The following is a 13,834-nucleotide window of genomic DNA, read 5'->3' on the forward strand; positions in this document are numbered from 1 at the left end:
CTGCGGCGGAAGGATTCTCTACACCCCGGCGGATGTGTCTACTGAGGTGCGTGATGCGGCTACTAAGGGTTACGTGTAACACGCTACGGCTCCTCCTCCGCACTCGTTACGTCACCAGTCTCTTTCCGGCTCAAGATGGCGCCTCCCATGCCGCTTCTGGCAGGTCTGTTACTTCTACACGTATAGTAGCCGGTTCCTTCTACGTGTGTATCCCGGTACTCTGACCGGTGGGGGAGCAGTGCCGACGTCCCCGTACTGTGTATTACTGGCTATTAAGCGCCTCACGTCTGCACCACGTGGTGTGGAGTCTACTACAGACTGACACGTGACAGGTGCAGACTCCAGTGCTGGGCACTTCCACAGCGAGCACGGTGCGGCGGGACCCTACAACCCTCCGACGGTGCGCATGCTTAAAGGGCTCCTCCGGGACACTATTATAGGGCTGAGAAGCCACAGGCAATTCCTTCCTACATGACTGTTCTTCTCAGGGCCAATGTCTGTCTGCACAGTCACATACCGCTGCTGCTGGCGATTCTAACCACCAACATCATGTCAACAGAGCAAGTACTTTTCTACGCGAGACTAGCAATGTTAGGCTGCCAGAGCAGGCTGTCAGTCAGCATAACTGCGGGGGTTCAGCTGTCAATCAGGAAGACGTCCTCAGTGATGCCCCATCTACAGAGCAGACTGGAAGAGGAAGAGCTGCTCTGGTGACTGGAAGTCAAATGAAGTCTCCTGCAGTGAAAGCTTTTAGCTTCCATAGTGTACAGCTAGTTTCCATGGAGCTTTGGCCCAGTGTTCACAGGAGGTAGATGCGCTTTCCAGCTCATTGGTTTCTATAGCTCTCTTCTAATCACAATCTTCCCCACGTCACTCAGCATCAGCCATTTCCAGGGTAGATCTCCTGATCAAGACTCTCACTGCCTCTAGCTGTGTGCTTGCTCAAAGGCCTTGTTATTCCTATATATAAATATAGTGTTAACAGTGTAGACTCAGGACAAACCCCCATTAATTTGTAGTAGCAAAATGAAGCTTCACTGATAACTGTCATCCCCAAGCAACCAGAAAGGGAGGAGAGAAAGTATACCTATGAGACAGTTTGAGAATACCTGTTTAACCCCTTAACGACCGCCGATGCTCCTAAAAACGGCGGCCGCTAAGGGGCCTTATTCCTTCATTGCTGTTTTAAAACAGCGATTGGGAATAATAGAATAGCGCCGTCCCATGGCCGAAATTCCAGCGGGTTACAGCTGTGCATAACAAACCTGTAAACCCCGGATGGTTTTGGGGCCAATTAACCCCTTAAAAACAGAGGTCTGTAATTTTTATCGCAGGTACACTTCAACTGTGAGAGACAGAATGTTAAAAAAATTCAGAAAATCACTTTGTATGTATTTACATAATTAATTAGCATTTTATTGCATGAAATAAGTATTTGATACAATAGAAAAACAGAACTTAATATTTGGTACAGAAACCTTTGTTTGCAATTGCAGAGGTCAGACATTTCCTGTAGTTCTATTGGGTTCAGGTTTGGAGACTGGCTAGGCCACTCCAGGATCTTGAAATGCTTCTTACAGAGCCACTCCTTTGTTGCCCTGGCTGTGTTTTGGGTCATTGTTATGCTGGAAGACCCAGCCACGACCCATCTTCAATGCTCTTACTGAGAAAAGAGGTTGTTGGCCAAAATCTTGCGATACATGACCCTATCCATCCTCTCTTCAATACGGTGCAGTCGTCCTGTTCCCTTTGCAGAAAAGCACCCCCAAAGTATGATGCTTCCCTCACCATGCTTCATGGTTGGGACTGTGTTCTTGGGGTTGCACTCCTCCTCCTTCTTCCTCCGAACACGGGGAGTGGAGTGGATACCAAAAATTCTGTTTTGGTCTCATATGACCACATGACCTTCTCCCATGCCTCCTCTGGATCATCCAGATAGTCATTGGCTAACTTCAAACGGGGCTTGACTTGTGCTGGCGTGAGCAGGGGGGACCTTGCATGCCCTGCGGGATTTCAATCCATGGCGGCGTAGTGTGTTACTAACGGTAATGTGTAAATCTAGATGTGGGGAACAGAGCGCACAGTAGAGTGATACCCTATGGAAGGAGAGTAGGAGAGTGCTGGTTATGCTCACCTGATGGGCATGAAGAAAAACTGCTGCCCTGTGGCTGGTGGATAAATCCTTCAGAAGATATTGGATCCAGTTGGATGAACAAGATGGGAGTGCTTCTGGTGTAAATAAATTCTTCAGAGATGATGAGGAAAAAGGCTTTTTATAAACAACTCGTTTCAACACCGTACCGGTGTCTTTTTCAAGTGAAAAAACTTTTTTTTTTTTTTTCACTTGAAAAAGATGCTCGTATGGTGTTGAAACGCGTTGTGAATAACGCCCTGTAATCAAGCCAGTAAAGGCTAAACAAACAGCTGTGGGCTGATATTAATAGCCAGGGAACTTTTTATCTAATGGCCCCTTCTCCGGTTACTAATATTAGTCCCCAGCGGTCGGCTTTCCCTCTGCTGGTTATAAAAATGACGCGGGAGCCTATGCCATTTTTTTTTTTTTTAATTTTAGGCTTATGTGCCCACGATCCAGACATAGCAGCGCTTTGGACGCATATTTTTGCTGCGTCCAAAACGTTGCATTGAACGCAGGTAAATCCGCATGTGTTCACTGAACCATGTGGATTTATCGCATTCAATACATTTTAGTGGTCAATTTTATGTTGCAGAGACTAGCGACTCCACAAGAGAGTTTGACATGCTGCGGTCCTGAAAGATGCGCCGCATGTCAGTGTCCGCGGGTGATCCGCAGCCTCAGATGCACGCATAGTGGACATGGGATTTCTAGAGATCCCATCCACTATACTGTAACATCTGGACGCTGCGGGTTTGATGCCATATTAAACACGCAGCGGCTACTGACCCTGGCCACGTACCCAAACTCATCCGCAGTAGGTCAATTTCTGTAGCGGACACGCCAGTCTCCGCTGCAGATTTTGACTGATTGAAGTGTCATATGCTTTGGATTCACATGTACCGACAACAAAAGTGCAGCATTAGAACACTGCATTTTGGATGCAGCAAAAATACGCTGCTGAGTGCCGATTGGGGGGACGTAGTGGCTAACGAAATAGCTGTGAGCTGTTAATTATAGCCAGGGACCATGTTTGCCTCTTGGCAACTTCCTATGCTAAAAATAGCAGCTCACAGCTGCCCCAGAAATTACATGAATAGAAATGCTAATGAAGATTGGGTGAATGGGATTATCTGACACCTAGCTCATTTGTTTCGTGATGGTAAGGTGTCAATCAGACCCTTTCATCACCAAACCTAATTAAAGTAAAGAGTTAAATAAACACAGAGTAAACACTTTATTTGAAATACATAGACACATTCTTTAGTCATTTAAATTAACCAATATACTCACACCAGTTCGGATGGTGCTCCAAAAAGCAATGTCCCACCAAATAATTTTATTTAGCTCCAAAAAGCATTCATTGAAACGCTTAAAAAAGGAGATGCAGAAACGCTGCAGAATTTTCTGCTTCAAATCCTGAACGTGAGCACATAGCTTAAGCTGACTCTTACTGAGCACCATACATGAATGGCGCTCCTCTTTAAGGCATTAATCAACGTGTGAGAATTAAGGAGGCTCCTGTTACTGTGACTGAGACTTTGCATGCGGGTTTAGGCTTTCTTCTAACATCTGTGATTTTTCATATCTGCAAAAAAATGGATTGTTTTTCAACAATTTTTGTTTGCTTTTCAAATACATCCTTGTTTTTTATCTCATATTTTTCTCATATTTAAAAAAATAAATAAAATCAAAACCTGACACTTGAGAAAACACAACAAAGTTAATGTGTTCCATGTCCTTCCTGTTACAAAAAAAAGGATAGCACACAAAAGACAAATACTGACATGAGTGAAGCCTTAGTTTGATTGGCAGATTGTACAAATCTTTAAAAAAAAATGTTTGTTTTTTTTCCGTTCACTTTTCATGGTCTGCTACTTTTACCAACTGAAGTCAGTGAGGAGATTATCTGTAATTAACAAAAAAGCAAGAGGGCACCACCCTGGTAAAAGAGATCAACCTAAAACATACCATATGAAGAATCACAAGCAACAAATAGAAGTATGCCAAACAAAAGAGATCACCTATAAATAATGATACTTCAATAGAAAGACCAGCCAAATAAAATGTAAAACACTTAAAGCCCATTGGTTATATAAAAGACCAACTGCACAAGCTCATAATAGAGCAGTAGTCCACACTATCTAATAGCATGATACACAGGAAACCGATGATAAATACAATAATCATAAAAGATATGGTATGTCTCTGCACTAATATGGTGATTGCCAGGGCTGAACAGATGCAATAACACATAACCCCAATATGATAAATGTAAAAGATCAAGGGTAATGAAAAACAAGCATGGCTTGTAGCTTATTTAACTGTATCATTTTTGTATTGCCCATCTCATTGTTTTTCATCACTCACTCTTTGATCTTTTACCTTTATCATATTGGAGTTCAGGCTTATGTGTTATTGTATCTGCTCAGCCCTTGCAATCTTCATATTATGAATGAGACATATCTTTCATGATTATTGTATTTATAATCGTTATCCTGTGTATTATGCTATTAGATAGTGTGTACTACTGCTCAATTCTGAGCTTGTCCAGTTAAATCTTTTATATAACCAATGGGCTTTATAAGTGTTTTTAAAGGAAACCTGTCACCAGAAATAACGCTATTAACCTGCAGATATGCGGTTAATCTGCAGGTTAACCGCATTATTATGCTGCCCGTCGCCTGCACGCAGAGGGGAGAAAATGGACTTTATTCTCCCCAACAGCATTCGGTTTCAGTCATGAGGGCGGCGCCTGTGCAGTCACCACTCTTAATGACAACCGACCCCAATACAGAGGGAGTGTCAGTCAGTGCTGGGGGCGCGGTTACCGTGGCTGCCACTTTGTATACTCAGAGCGGCGACTGAACCCGTGCCGCCTCCATGACTGAAACCAAATGCTTCCAGGGAGAATAAAGTTCATTTTCTCCCCTCTGCATTTGGCTGCATGCAGTTGCCGGGCAGCATAATAACGCTGTTACCCTGCAGATTCCATATCTGCAGGTTAACAGCGTTATTTCTGGTGACAGGTTCCCTTTTAAAGGGAATCTGTCAGCAGGTTTTTGCTATGTAATCTGAAGACAGCATGAGGTAGGGGATAAAACACAGATTTCTGCCATGCCTCTCTTATCAAGCTCCAGGTTTTGTTTACTTACAATGATTGTTTTAGTACCAGGAGATTATCATTGCTGTGACTAGCTGGTATGTGAGCCCGGGTCCCACACGCCCCCTCCTGTGATATGCACCTCACGGTCTATAGACATTGTATTGTACCTCCATGTTCCTTGCAATGATCTGCAGCTAATCACTGGTATATATTTCTCATTCATCTACTTTGTTTAACTCATGATACTTTAAGGTCATCACACTTACTTTAACAGTTTATGATCCATGTAGAGTTGCCAGTCTGTTTTGTTTTTTTTTCTGCAGTTTTATGGTCTCCTGTTGTCTTAAGCTAGTTGATTGATTGCTAACGAGTTAAATCTGTGTATATCTAAGCAGATACGTCCCTATATATTGAGACATAGTCAAGGGGCAGCATTTATGCGCGGGCATTTATGCATAATTTATCAAAGTGTCTCGGCAGTTAGATATGGCAGTTGGACAGGGCAGGAGACATGTACAGCTGTCATGCTCTCTTCACAATGTTATACCACACAGATCCATTCATTCCCATCATACAACACAGGAAACGCTCTCACAAATCACTCAACCATCTGCTCACTCTCTGTATCTTCCTTCTCTTAGTCGCAGGTGATATTTCTCCTAATCCAGGACCCTCCAGTAATAATAACACTAACTCTTTCCCTGTTACATTCAGAAACCCTGCTAATCTCATTAATATTCCCTGCATATCTTCTGTGTCATTCAACTGTGCCCTTTGGAATGCGCGCTCAGCATGTAATAAACTCTCTTACATCCATGACTTTTTCCTCTCTAATTCCCTCAACCTTCTGGCTCTCACTGAAACCTGGATCCAGCAGTCGGACACCACCGCCGCGGCAGCTCTCTCCTATGGTGGCCTACATTTCTCTCATACCCCGCGACCTGACAACAGATCAGGGGGAGGTGTTGGTCTGCTTTTTTCAACAAAATGTACTTTTCAGGTTATCCCCCCAGTACCCTTCCTTATCTTCCCTTCTTTTGAGGCCCACACAGTCAGACTCTACCGGCCCTTCTCCCTGCGAGTGGCGGTTGTCTATCGCCCTCCAGGTCCCTCCCGTCAGTTCCTGGATCACTTTGCTACCTGGCTTCCAAATTTTCTATCCTGCGACATGCCCACGATAATCATGGGAGATTTTAACATCCCAATTGGCGATCCTCTTTCCCCATCTGCCGCTCACCTTTTATCGCTAACCTCCTCCTTCGGCCTTTCACAGCTTGCTAATTCTCCTACACATGAAGATGGGAACACATTGGACCTGATCTTCTCCCGGCTTTGCTCAGTACATGACTTTACTAACTCTCCCCTTCCACTGTCTAACCATAATCTTCTTTCATTCTCTGTCAAGAACTGTGACTCTACTCAAGACCCCCCCACTTTCCACACTTATAGAAATATACATGCTATTAACACCCAGAAATTTATGAAAAAGTTGCAATCATCATTGGCCCCAATCTCCTCCCTCTCATGTCCCGACTATGTATTGAAGCATTATAACGAAATAATGCTATGCGCCCTGGATGAAGCCGCACCTCCTACACAAAGAACAATTCAGCATAGACGGTGACAACCCTGGCGCACACCTCAAACACGTCTTCTCCAGCGGTGCTCCAGGTGCGCTGAAAGGCTGTGGAGAAAATCTAATCTGCCCGAAGATTTCCTCCATTATAAATTTATACTGAAAACATATAACTCTGCGCTTCACCTCTCAAAACAAACCTACTTTAACAACCTCATAATCTCATTTTCCAATAATCCTAAACGACTCTTTGACACGTTTCATTCTCTCCTCAATCAAACAGCACAGGCCCCGATCACCAACCTCAGCGCTGACGATCTGGCCAATTATTTCAAAGAAAAAATTGACCATATCCGACAGGAAATTTTCTCCCAATCCCCAAACGTTATGCATGCTCTCCCCCGCCACATTGTATCTTGTTGACTTTCTGATTTTGAACCAGTCACGGAAGATGAAGTGATCAGTCTCTTTGCATCGTCTCGCCCTACCACCTGCACCAGTGACCCTATTCCCTCACATCTCCTTCAGTCCCTTGCTCCCGCTGTCACCACTCACCTAACTAAAATTTTCAACCTCTCCCTCTCATCTGGTATCTTTCCCTCTTCTTTTAAACACGCCAGCATACATCCATTACTTAAAAAACCATCCCTTGACCAGAACTGCACGGCCAACTACAGACCTGTTTCCAATCTTCCCTTTATCTCTAAACTCCTGGAACGCCTGGTCCATTCCCGTCTAATCCGCTATCTCTCAGACAACTCTCTTCTTGACCCTTTACAATCTGGTTTCCACTCTTTACATTCTACTGAAACTGCCCTCACTAAAGTCTCTAATGATCTACTAACAGCTAAATCTAATGGTCACTACTCCCTGCTGATTCTCCTGGATCTCTCTGCAGCATTCGACACTGTGGATCACCAGCTCCTCCTCACTATGCTCCGCACTATTGGCCTCAAGGACACTGTTCTCTCCTGGTTCTCCTCCTATCTCTCTGACCGCTCCTTCTCTGTGTCTTTTGCCAGCTCCTCCTCCTCTCTCCTTCCCCTTACTGTCGGGGTTCCTCAAGGATCAGTCCTAGGCTGCCTTCTTTTCTCCTTATACACCGCTCCCATTGGACAAACAATCAGCAGATTCGGTTTTCAGTACCATCTCTATGCTTATGACACCTAATTATACACCTCTGCTCCGAACATCACCCCTGCATTACTACAAAAGACCAGTGATTGTCTTTCTGCTGTGTCTAACATTATGTCCTCCCTCTACCTAAAACTGAATCTGTCAAAAACTGAACTACTCCTCTTTCCTCCCTCCACTAACCTACCTGTGCCCGATATTGCCATTTCCGTTTGTGGCTCAACCATTACTCCCCAGCAACAAGCCCTCTGTCTTGGGGTCATTTTTGACTCAGATCTTTCCTTCACTCCTCACATCAAATCACTCGCTCGTTCATGTCATCTACACCTCAAAAACATCTAAAAAATCAGGACTTTTCTCACCTTTGACTCGGCAAAAACTCTTACTGTAGCTCTTATTCATTCCCGTCTGGACTACTGCAACTCTCTACTTATCGGGCTCCCTCTTACTAAACTCTCCCCTCTCCAATCCGTCCTTAACGCAGCAGCCAGGATCATATTCCTCGCCAACCGCTACACCGATGCCTCTTCCCTGTGCCAGTCATTGCATTGGTTACTCATCCAATATAGAGTTCAATTTAAACTTATCACGCTTACCCACAAAGCGCTCCATGCTTCAGTACCCCCCTACATCTCCCCCCTTGTCTCAGTCTACCACCCTACACGTGCCCTCCATTCTGCCAGTGACTTAAAACTAAAATCCTCCATAATCCGAACTTCCCACTCCCGTCTCCAAGATTTCTCCCGTTCTGCGCCAATTCTTTGGAATGCACTACCCAGAACAGTTTGTTTAATTCCCAATACCCACAGTTTCAAGGGGACCCTAAAAACCCATTTCTTTAGACTGACGTATCGCCTCCACACACTATCTGACCATCCCAGTTGCCCGTCCCAGTTTTCCCCCATATTAAAATCTTCAACTTCAGGTTCTTACCAACCATGCACATAATAGCCTCGGTCAGGACTGCACACATACTGGCCGGCGACCAGTCCATGTATTATTTATCCTATTTAGTATATCAAGGCTGCATTATACAATATATGTACATTCTACCTTTTGTGTCTCCCCCATTTCCTCATAGACTGTAAGCTTGCGAGCAAGGCCCTCACTCCTTTTGATATGAGATATGTTTATTCTGTATTGTTTGTATAAGTCCCCCCTAAAATTTGTAAAGTGCTGCGGAATATGTTGGCGCTATAAAAATAAAAAAGAATAATATTATATTGTATATGCAGAGCCTGGTGTGGGCGGGGTTAGCTTCCTCAGCTCTGCTTCATTCTAAATCTAAAAGCACTGATTGTGTGAGAACTGCAGTACCCACTAATCTAAGTGATACATTGTTGGATTCAGCTTCTCTCTGCCTACATCAGGCTTCTCTCAGATGAAGTAGCAAAAACCTGCTGACAGATTCCCTTTACTTGTTTTTGTCTTGTCTTTTCAATAAAGTATCATTATTTATAGGTATTCCCTTTTGTTTGGAATACTTTTTTTCTTTGTTGCCAGTGAGGAAATTATGCAAGCATTTTTCTTTACTGTATAGTGACCCTCTTGAATATAGACATTGTCAGGGTTGCCCATAGAGATTTATCAGATGAGTTCTTTCACCTCCATACATTTTAGGGCATTTGTACAGATTTTATAATATTTAAATCTGTCTGAATTTTCTTGTTTCTCCAGTCCGAGGATCCGATGGACTTCATATGATCCAGGGGCCACCAAACATTGCAAATTTTGACTTGTTTCAACGGTAAGCACTGCACATATTTTCACACTTTTGTACATATAAAATGTTTAGGCTGTAACTTTATTTCAAGAGTGTACCTCAGAAATCTGGTCCAGCTTCAAAGAAGTGCTTACTAGCGCAATAGAACAGAGCTTGTAAGCACTGCACATATTTTGCCACCACTGCAAGACAGCAACAGTGGTCAGTCTCCTAGGCAATGAGCTGGAAACAAAAGTGTTAAAGGGAATCTGCCAGTAGGGTCAACCCTCCTAAGCTGTTTATATGGGCATGCAGGTCATAGAAAGCTGAATAAAACGATATCTTAAAGGGAATCTGTCACCCCCTGGCACTTATCTGACCTCTAATATGGGCATACAGATGATAGAAATGTAAATCTATACCTACCTGTATGCCTCATTAGAGGTCTGGTTGCTGTGAAATGGCTTTTTCTCTAATTACCCCCCACCACAGCACACAGGAGGATGTAACCCCACCCTAATAGGGACAGGAAATACAAAGAGGTTTAAATAGCCCCCCCCCACACACATCCTCCCTCCAGTGTTATTTCCTGTCTCTATCAGGGATGAAGAGGTCATCCCCGGTGTGCTGGGCCGGCGACAGGCACTGGGGAGAAAGCTATTAACCGGGCAGCGGAGGATCGAGCAGTTTACCTCTCCTCCTCACATGCGCTGCTCCCGTCTCCTCCGTATTCGGGACCCCTTCCTCCAGTCCGCGCTCTCGGGCAAGGTCTGCAGGATCTTCTGGCCGGATGCCTCTTTGAGCTCTCCGGTCCATCTCCTCCTCCTCTCCCCCGCTGGATGTGCGAGCGATGCCTGTCTCCTGGACGTGGAGCGCACGCTTTGGCGCCGGAAGTGACTTCGGACGGTGGATGATGATGTCACTTCTGGCGTTTTGCATTCCACGGTGGACCACAGCAAACACTAAGGGGGAAAAGAGCGGTGAAGCCGCCGGTGATCACATGTCTTCACCTGGACACCGGGGGAGGAGCCCTCTTACAGAGGGAGGCGCTGGTCCAGTCGCCCATAAAGGAGCCCTGGACAGGAAGACATCTGCAGGTAGGACAAAACCATGGCTGTTGAAGCTTCTCGCTCTGCATCTGTAGAGCACAGCGCCGGTCCAGTCCCACTAAGTATGGCACTGGTAGTCCATCTCCCAGTTGCAGGTAATAGTGATTATGGCTCCCTTTCCCTTCTCCCCTCTCTTCTAAGGGGACAAGGAACCTGCATCTGGAGACAAAGCTAAACCGTCACGCAGATGTCCCATCTGTACAAAAAAGCTATCGTCCTCCCCTAGAAAGCCCCTATGCAAGGACTGTACGGAGAAGATTATCAGGCAGGAACAACCTTCCTTAATGGAAGAAATGAAGGGGATTGTACGTCAAGAGATCAAATCCTCCTTAGCCTCAGTCACTCTCCTTACACCCTCACCTAGTCAGGATTCTACATCTACTCCCTCAGCAGCCAAAAAGAGGAAGATCAGCCCGCCAGAGGGAGGGGCGGAAGACTCTCAAGAGGAGATATATATCTCGGAAGATCTTCTAGAGGAAGGTGAACTGAGTCCAACTCCTGATAACTCCCATTGAGAGAGATATTACTTTCCATCAGATAGCTTGGAGGAACTCCTCATGGCAGTAAGGAGAACTATGGAGGTTGAGGAAGAAAAAGTTCCCCAGACAGTACAGGATCGGATGTTTGGGGGGCTACGTTCCAGAAAAAAAAATTAGCGTTCCCTATACATCAGAGTATTAGGGACTTAGTCTTAGAGGAGTGGGTATCTCCAGAAAAGAGGTTGAATACCCCTACGGAGTTAAAGGATAGATTTCCTGTAGACAACGAGACTGCAGAATGCTGGTCTGAAGTCCCAAGAGTGGATATCCAGATTGCATGAGTGGCAAAGAAAACCACACTGCCCTTTGAAGATTCTTTTCAATTAAAAGACCCCTTGGAACGCAAAATGGAGGGACTACTCAGAAAATCCTGGGAGACCTAGGCAGCACTATTAAACACCAACGCAGTCTCTATGGGCGTATCTCGATCAATGGCTCGTTGGCTAGATCAACTGGAGGAACACCTAGTCTCGGGCACCCCCAGAGAAGACATCTTAGCATCCCTACCGCTTCTACAGAAAGCTACGGGGCTTTTAGCAGATGCTTCTGCAGAATCAGTGAGAGTGACGGCAAGAGCATCTTGGTTGTCAAACTCTGTAAGAAGGGCCCTATGGTTGAAATCCTGGAGCGGCGATGTGGCATCAAAAATGAAATTGTGTTCCATCCCCATTCTAGAGAAGGCCTCAGACAAGAAGAAGGCCCTCCCGGAACCTAGAAATGTAAGGAAAAGTCCTTTTCGTCCCTCCCAGGAACAGACCCCTCAATATAGGGGTAAAGGGAAAACAGGACGATGGAGCTACCCCAAAGGTAGAGGAGGCAAGAATCTTATTTCTCTCCCAAAATCAACGTCAGAACAGACCATGACGTCAGGACAGTCGGGGGCCGCATCTCAAATTTTCTCCCTCAGTGGAAAGAAATCTGCTCAGACCCATTGGTCCTGAGGGTAGTCTAGTTTGGAGTAAAAATACATTTCTCCTCCTATCCTCCACAGAGAATAAAGTTAACACCGCTCTCCTCTCAGAGTCGTCAGGCCACCCTGATATCCGGTCTTTCAGACCTATTGTCCTCAGAGGTGATATCCCTGGTTCCTACAAGGGAGATAGACACAGGACATTATTCCAGACTCTTCCTAATAAAAAAACCAAATGGCTCACACCGAGTTATAATCAATCTAAGGCCACTGAATCAGTATATCCACTACCAACGATTCAAGATGGAATCCATCAGGTCGACGGTCCCCCTGATAGGACAGGACCATGTCATGGCCACAATCGATCTCCAAGATGCATATTACCACATCCCCATACATCCACTTCATAGGAGGTTCCTAAGATTCACAGTGACTCAAGGGGAACAAATAGTCCACTACCAGTTCAATGTTCTCCCATTCGGGATATCACCAGCCCCGCGAATATTTACAAAGGTCATGGCAGAAGTCATGGCTTATATCCGGGGTCAGAATATTTCAATAGTACCATACCTCGACGACCTGTTTATTAATCGGGTCCTCAGTACCAGTACTCCAAGAACATATACAGTTGACCACGCCGATCCTATCATCTCTGGGCTGGTTAGTGAACCACAAAAAATCGGATATCCATGACAAAAACATTTCTAGGAGTACTATTGGATTCCCACAGCCAGATGTAATTTCTGCCCAAACAAAAACAGGTCATGATAAAAGCAAAGATCAATGTCCTAAGGAGCAGATCAGTATCATTGAGAGATGCAATGTCGGTCCTCGGGTCTATGACATCCTGTATCCAGATGGTGGCCTGGGCTCAGGCGCATACCCGAACATTACAGACCCACATCCTTACGAATTGGGATGGATCTCCACGGTCTCTGAACAGGAAAATCTCTATACCACCACGAGTAAAGACCCCTTTATTCTGGTGGCTAAGCGTGGCGGAGCTTCATTGAAAAGAAAAAAAAAAGTGCTTTTCTTTCAAAAATAATGAAATTTCTAAATGACCCCAAACTTTTGAACTGTAGTGTACATATGGTTCCTGACGATGCAAGGAGGAAGTGGGGAGAGCACCTGTTGCACACACCGGAGGTCACCTGTGCACAAGATCCCTGCTGTACAATGAGCATATAAGGGAGGAACAAATGCGCAGGTGTGGGATTTGCTCGCGGCAGAGGGAACTATGAAGTGTAGGGAAGGGGGGAAACATTATAATTAATACAGGAGGTGGGATTTCTTGCGGGCCCCAGGCCTCCAAAGCATCAGAAACCTGTAGGAATAAAAAGAAACTTCACAGCAACAAGACCTCTATTATATGAGGCATACAGGTATGCATAGATTTACATTTCTGCTACCTGTATGCCCATATTAGAGGTCAGATAAGTGCCAGGGGGTGACAGATTCACTTTAATATCTGCGATCTGATGTCTTATTTTTGAGTGAGACACATTTTTCTTTTATGTAAATGAGCTGTTAGGATCTATGGGCTGGACACTGATCTATATGAGAATCTGTCTCCGGATATTATTTTAAATGAAAGGGGGAATTATCAGTGTGAGACATATGA

At 44.9% G+C, this 13,834-nt stretch overlaps 1 protein-coding gene across 1 annotated transcript in view; it reads left to right on the forward strand.

Annotated features, from left to right (window-relative positions):
• The first annotated feature begins 73 nt into the window (after positions 1 to 73).
• EIF2A (eukaryotic translation initiation factor 2A) overlaps positions 74 to 13,834 on the forward strand; it is a 39,030-nt gene continuing 25,269 nt past the window's right edge. The window contains exons 1-2 of the mRNA XM_073674710.1: positions 74 to 163; positions 9,628 to 9,697. Coding sequence (XP_073530811.1) covers positions 136 to 163; positions 9,628 to 9,697 — 98 coding nt within the window. The 5' untranslated portion in view covers positions 74 to 135. The remainder of the gene's footprint in view (positions 164 to 9,627; positions 9,698 to 13,834) is intronic.

Source organism: Phyllobates terribilis, unplaced genomic scaffold (genome assembly GCF_046119375.1).
Source record: "Phyllobates terribilis strain yellow unplaced genomic scaffold, ASM4611937v1 Scaffold_3__8_contigs__length_932513732, whole genome shotgun sequence".
Lineage (NCBI taxonomy): Eukaryota > Metazoa > Chordata > Amphibia > Anura > Dendrobatidae > Phyllobates > Phyllobates terribilis.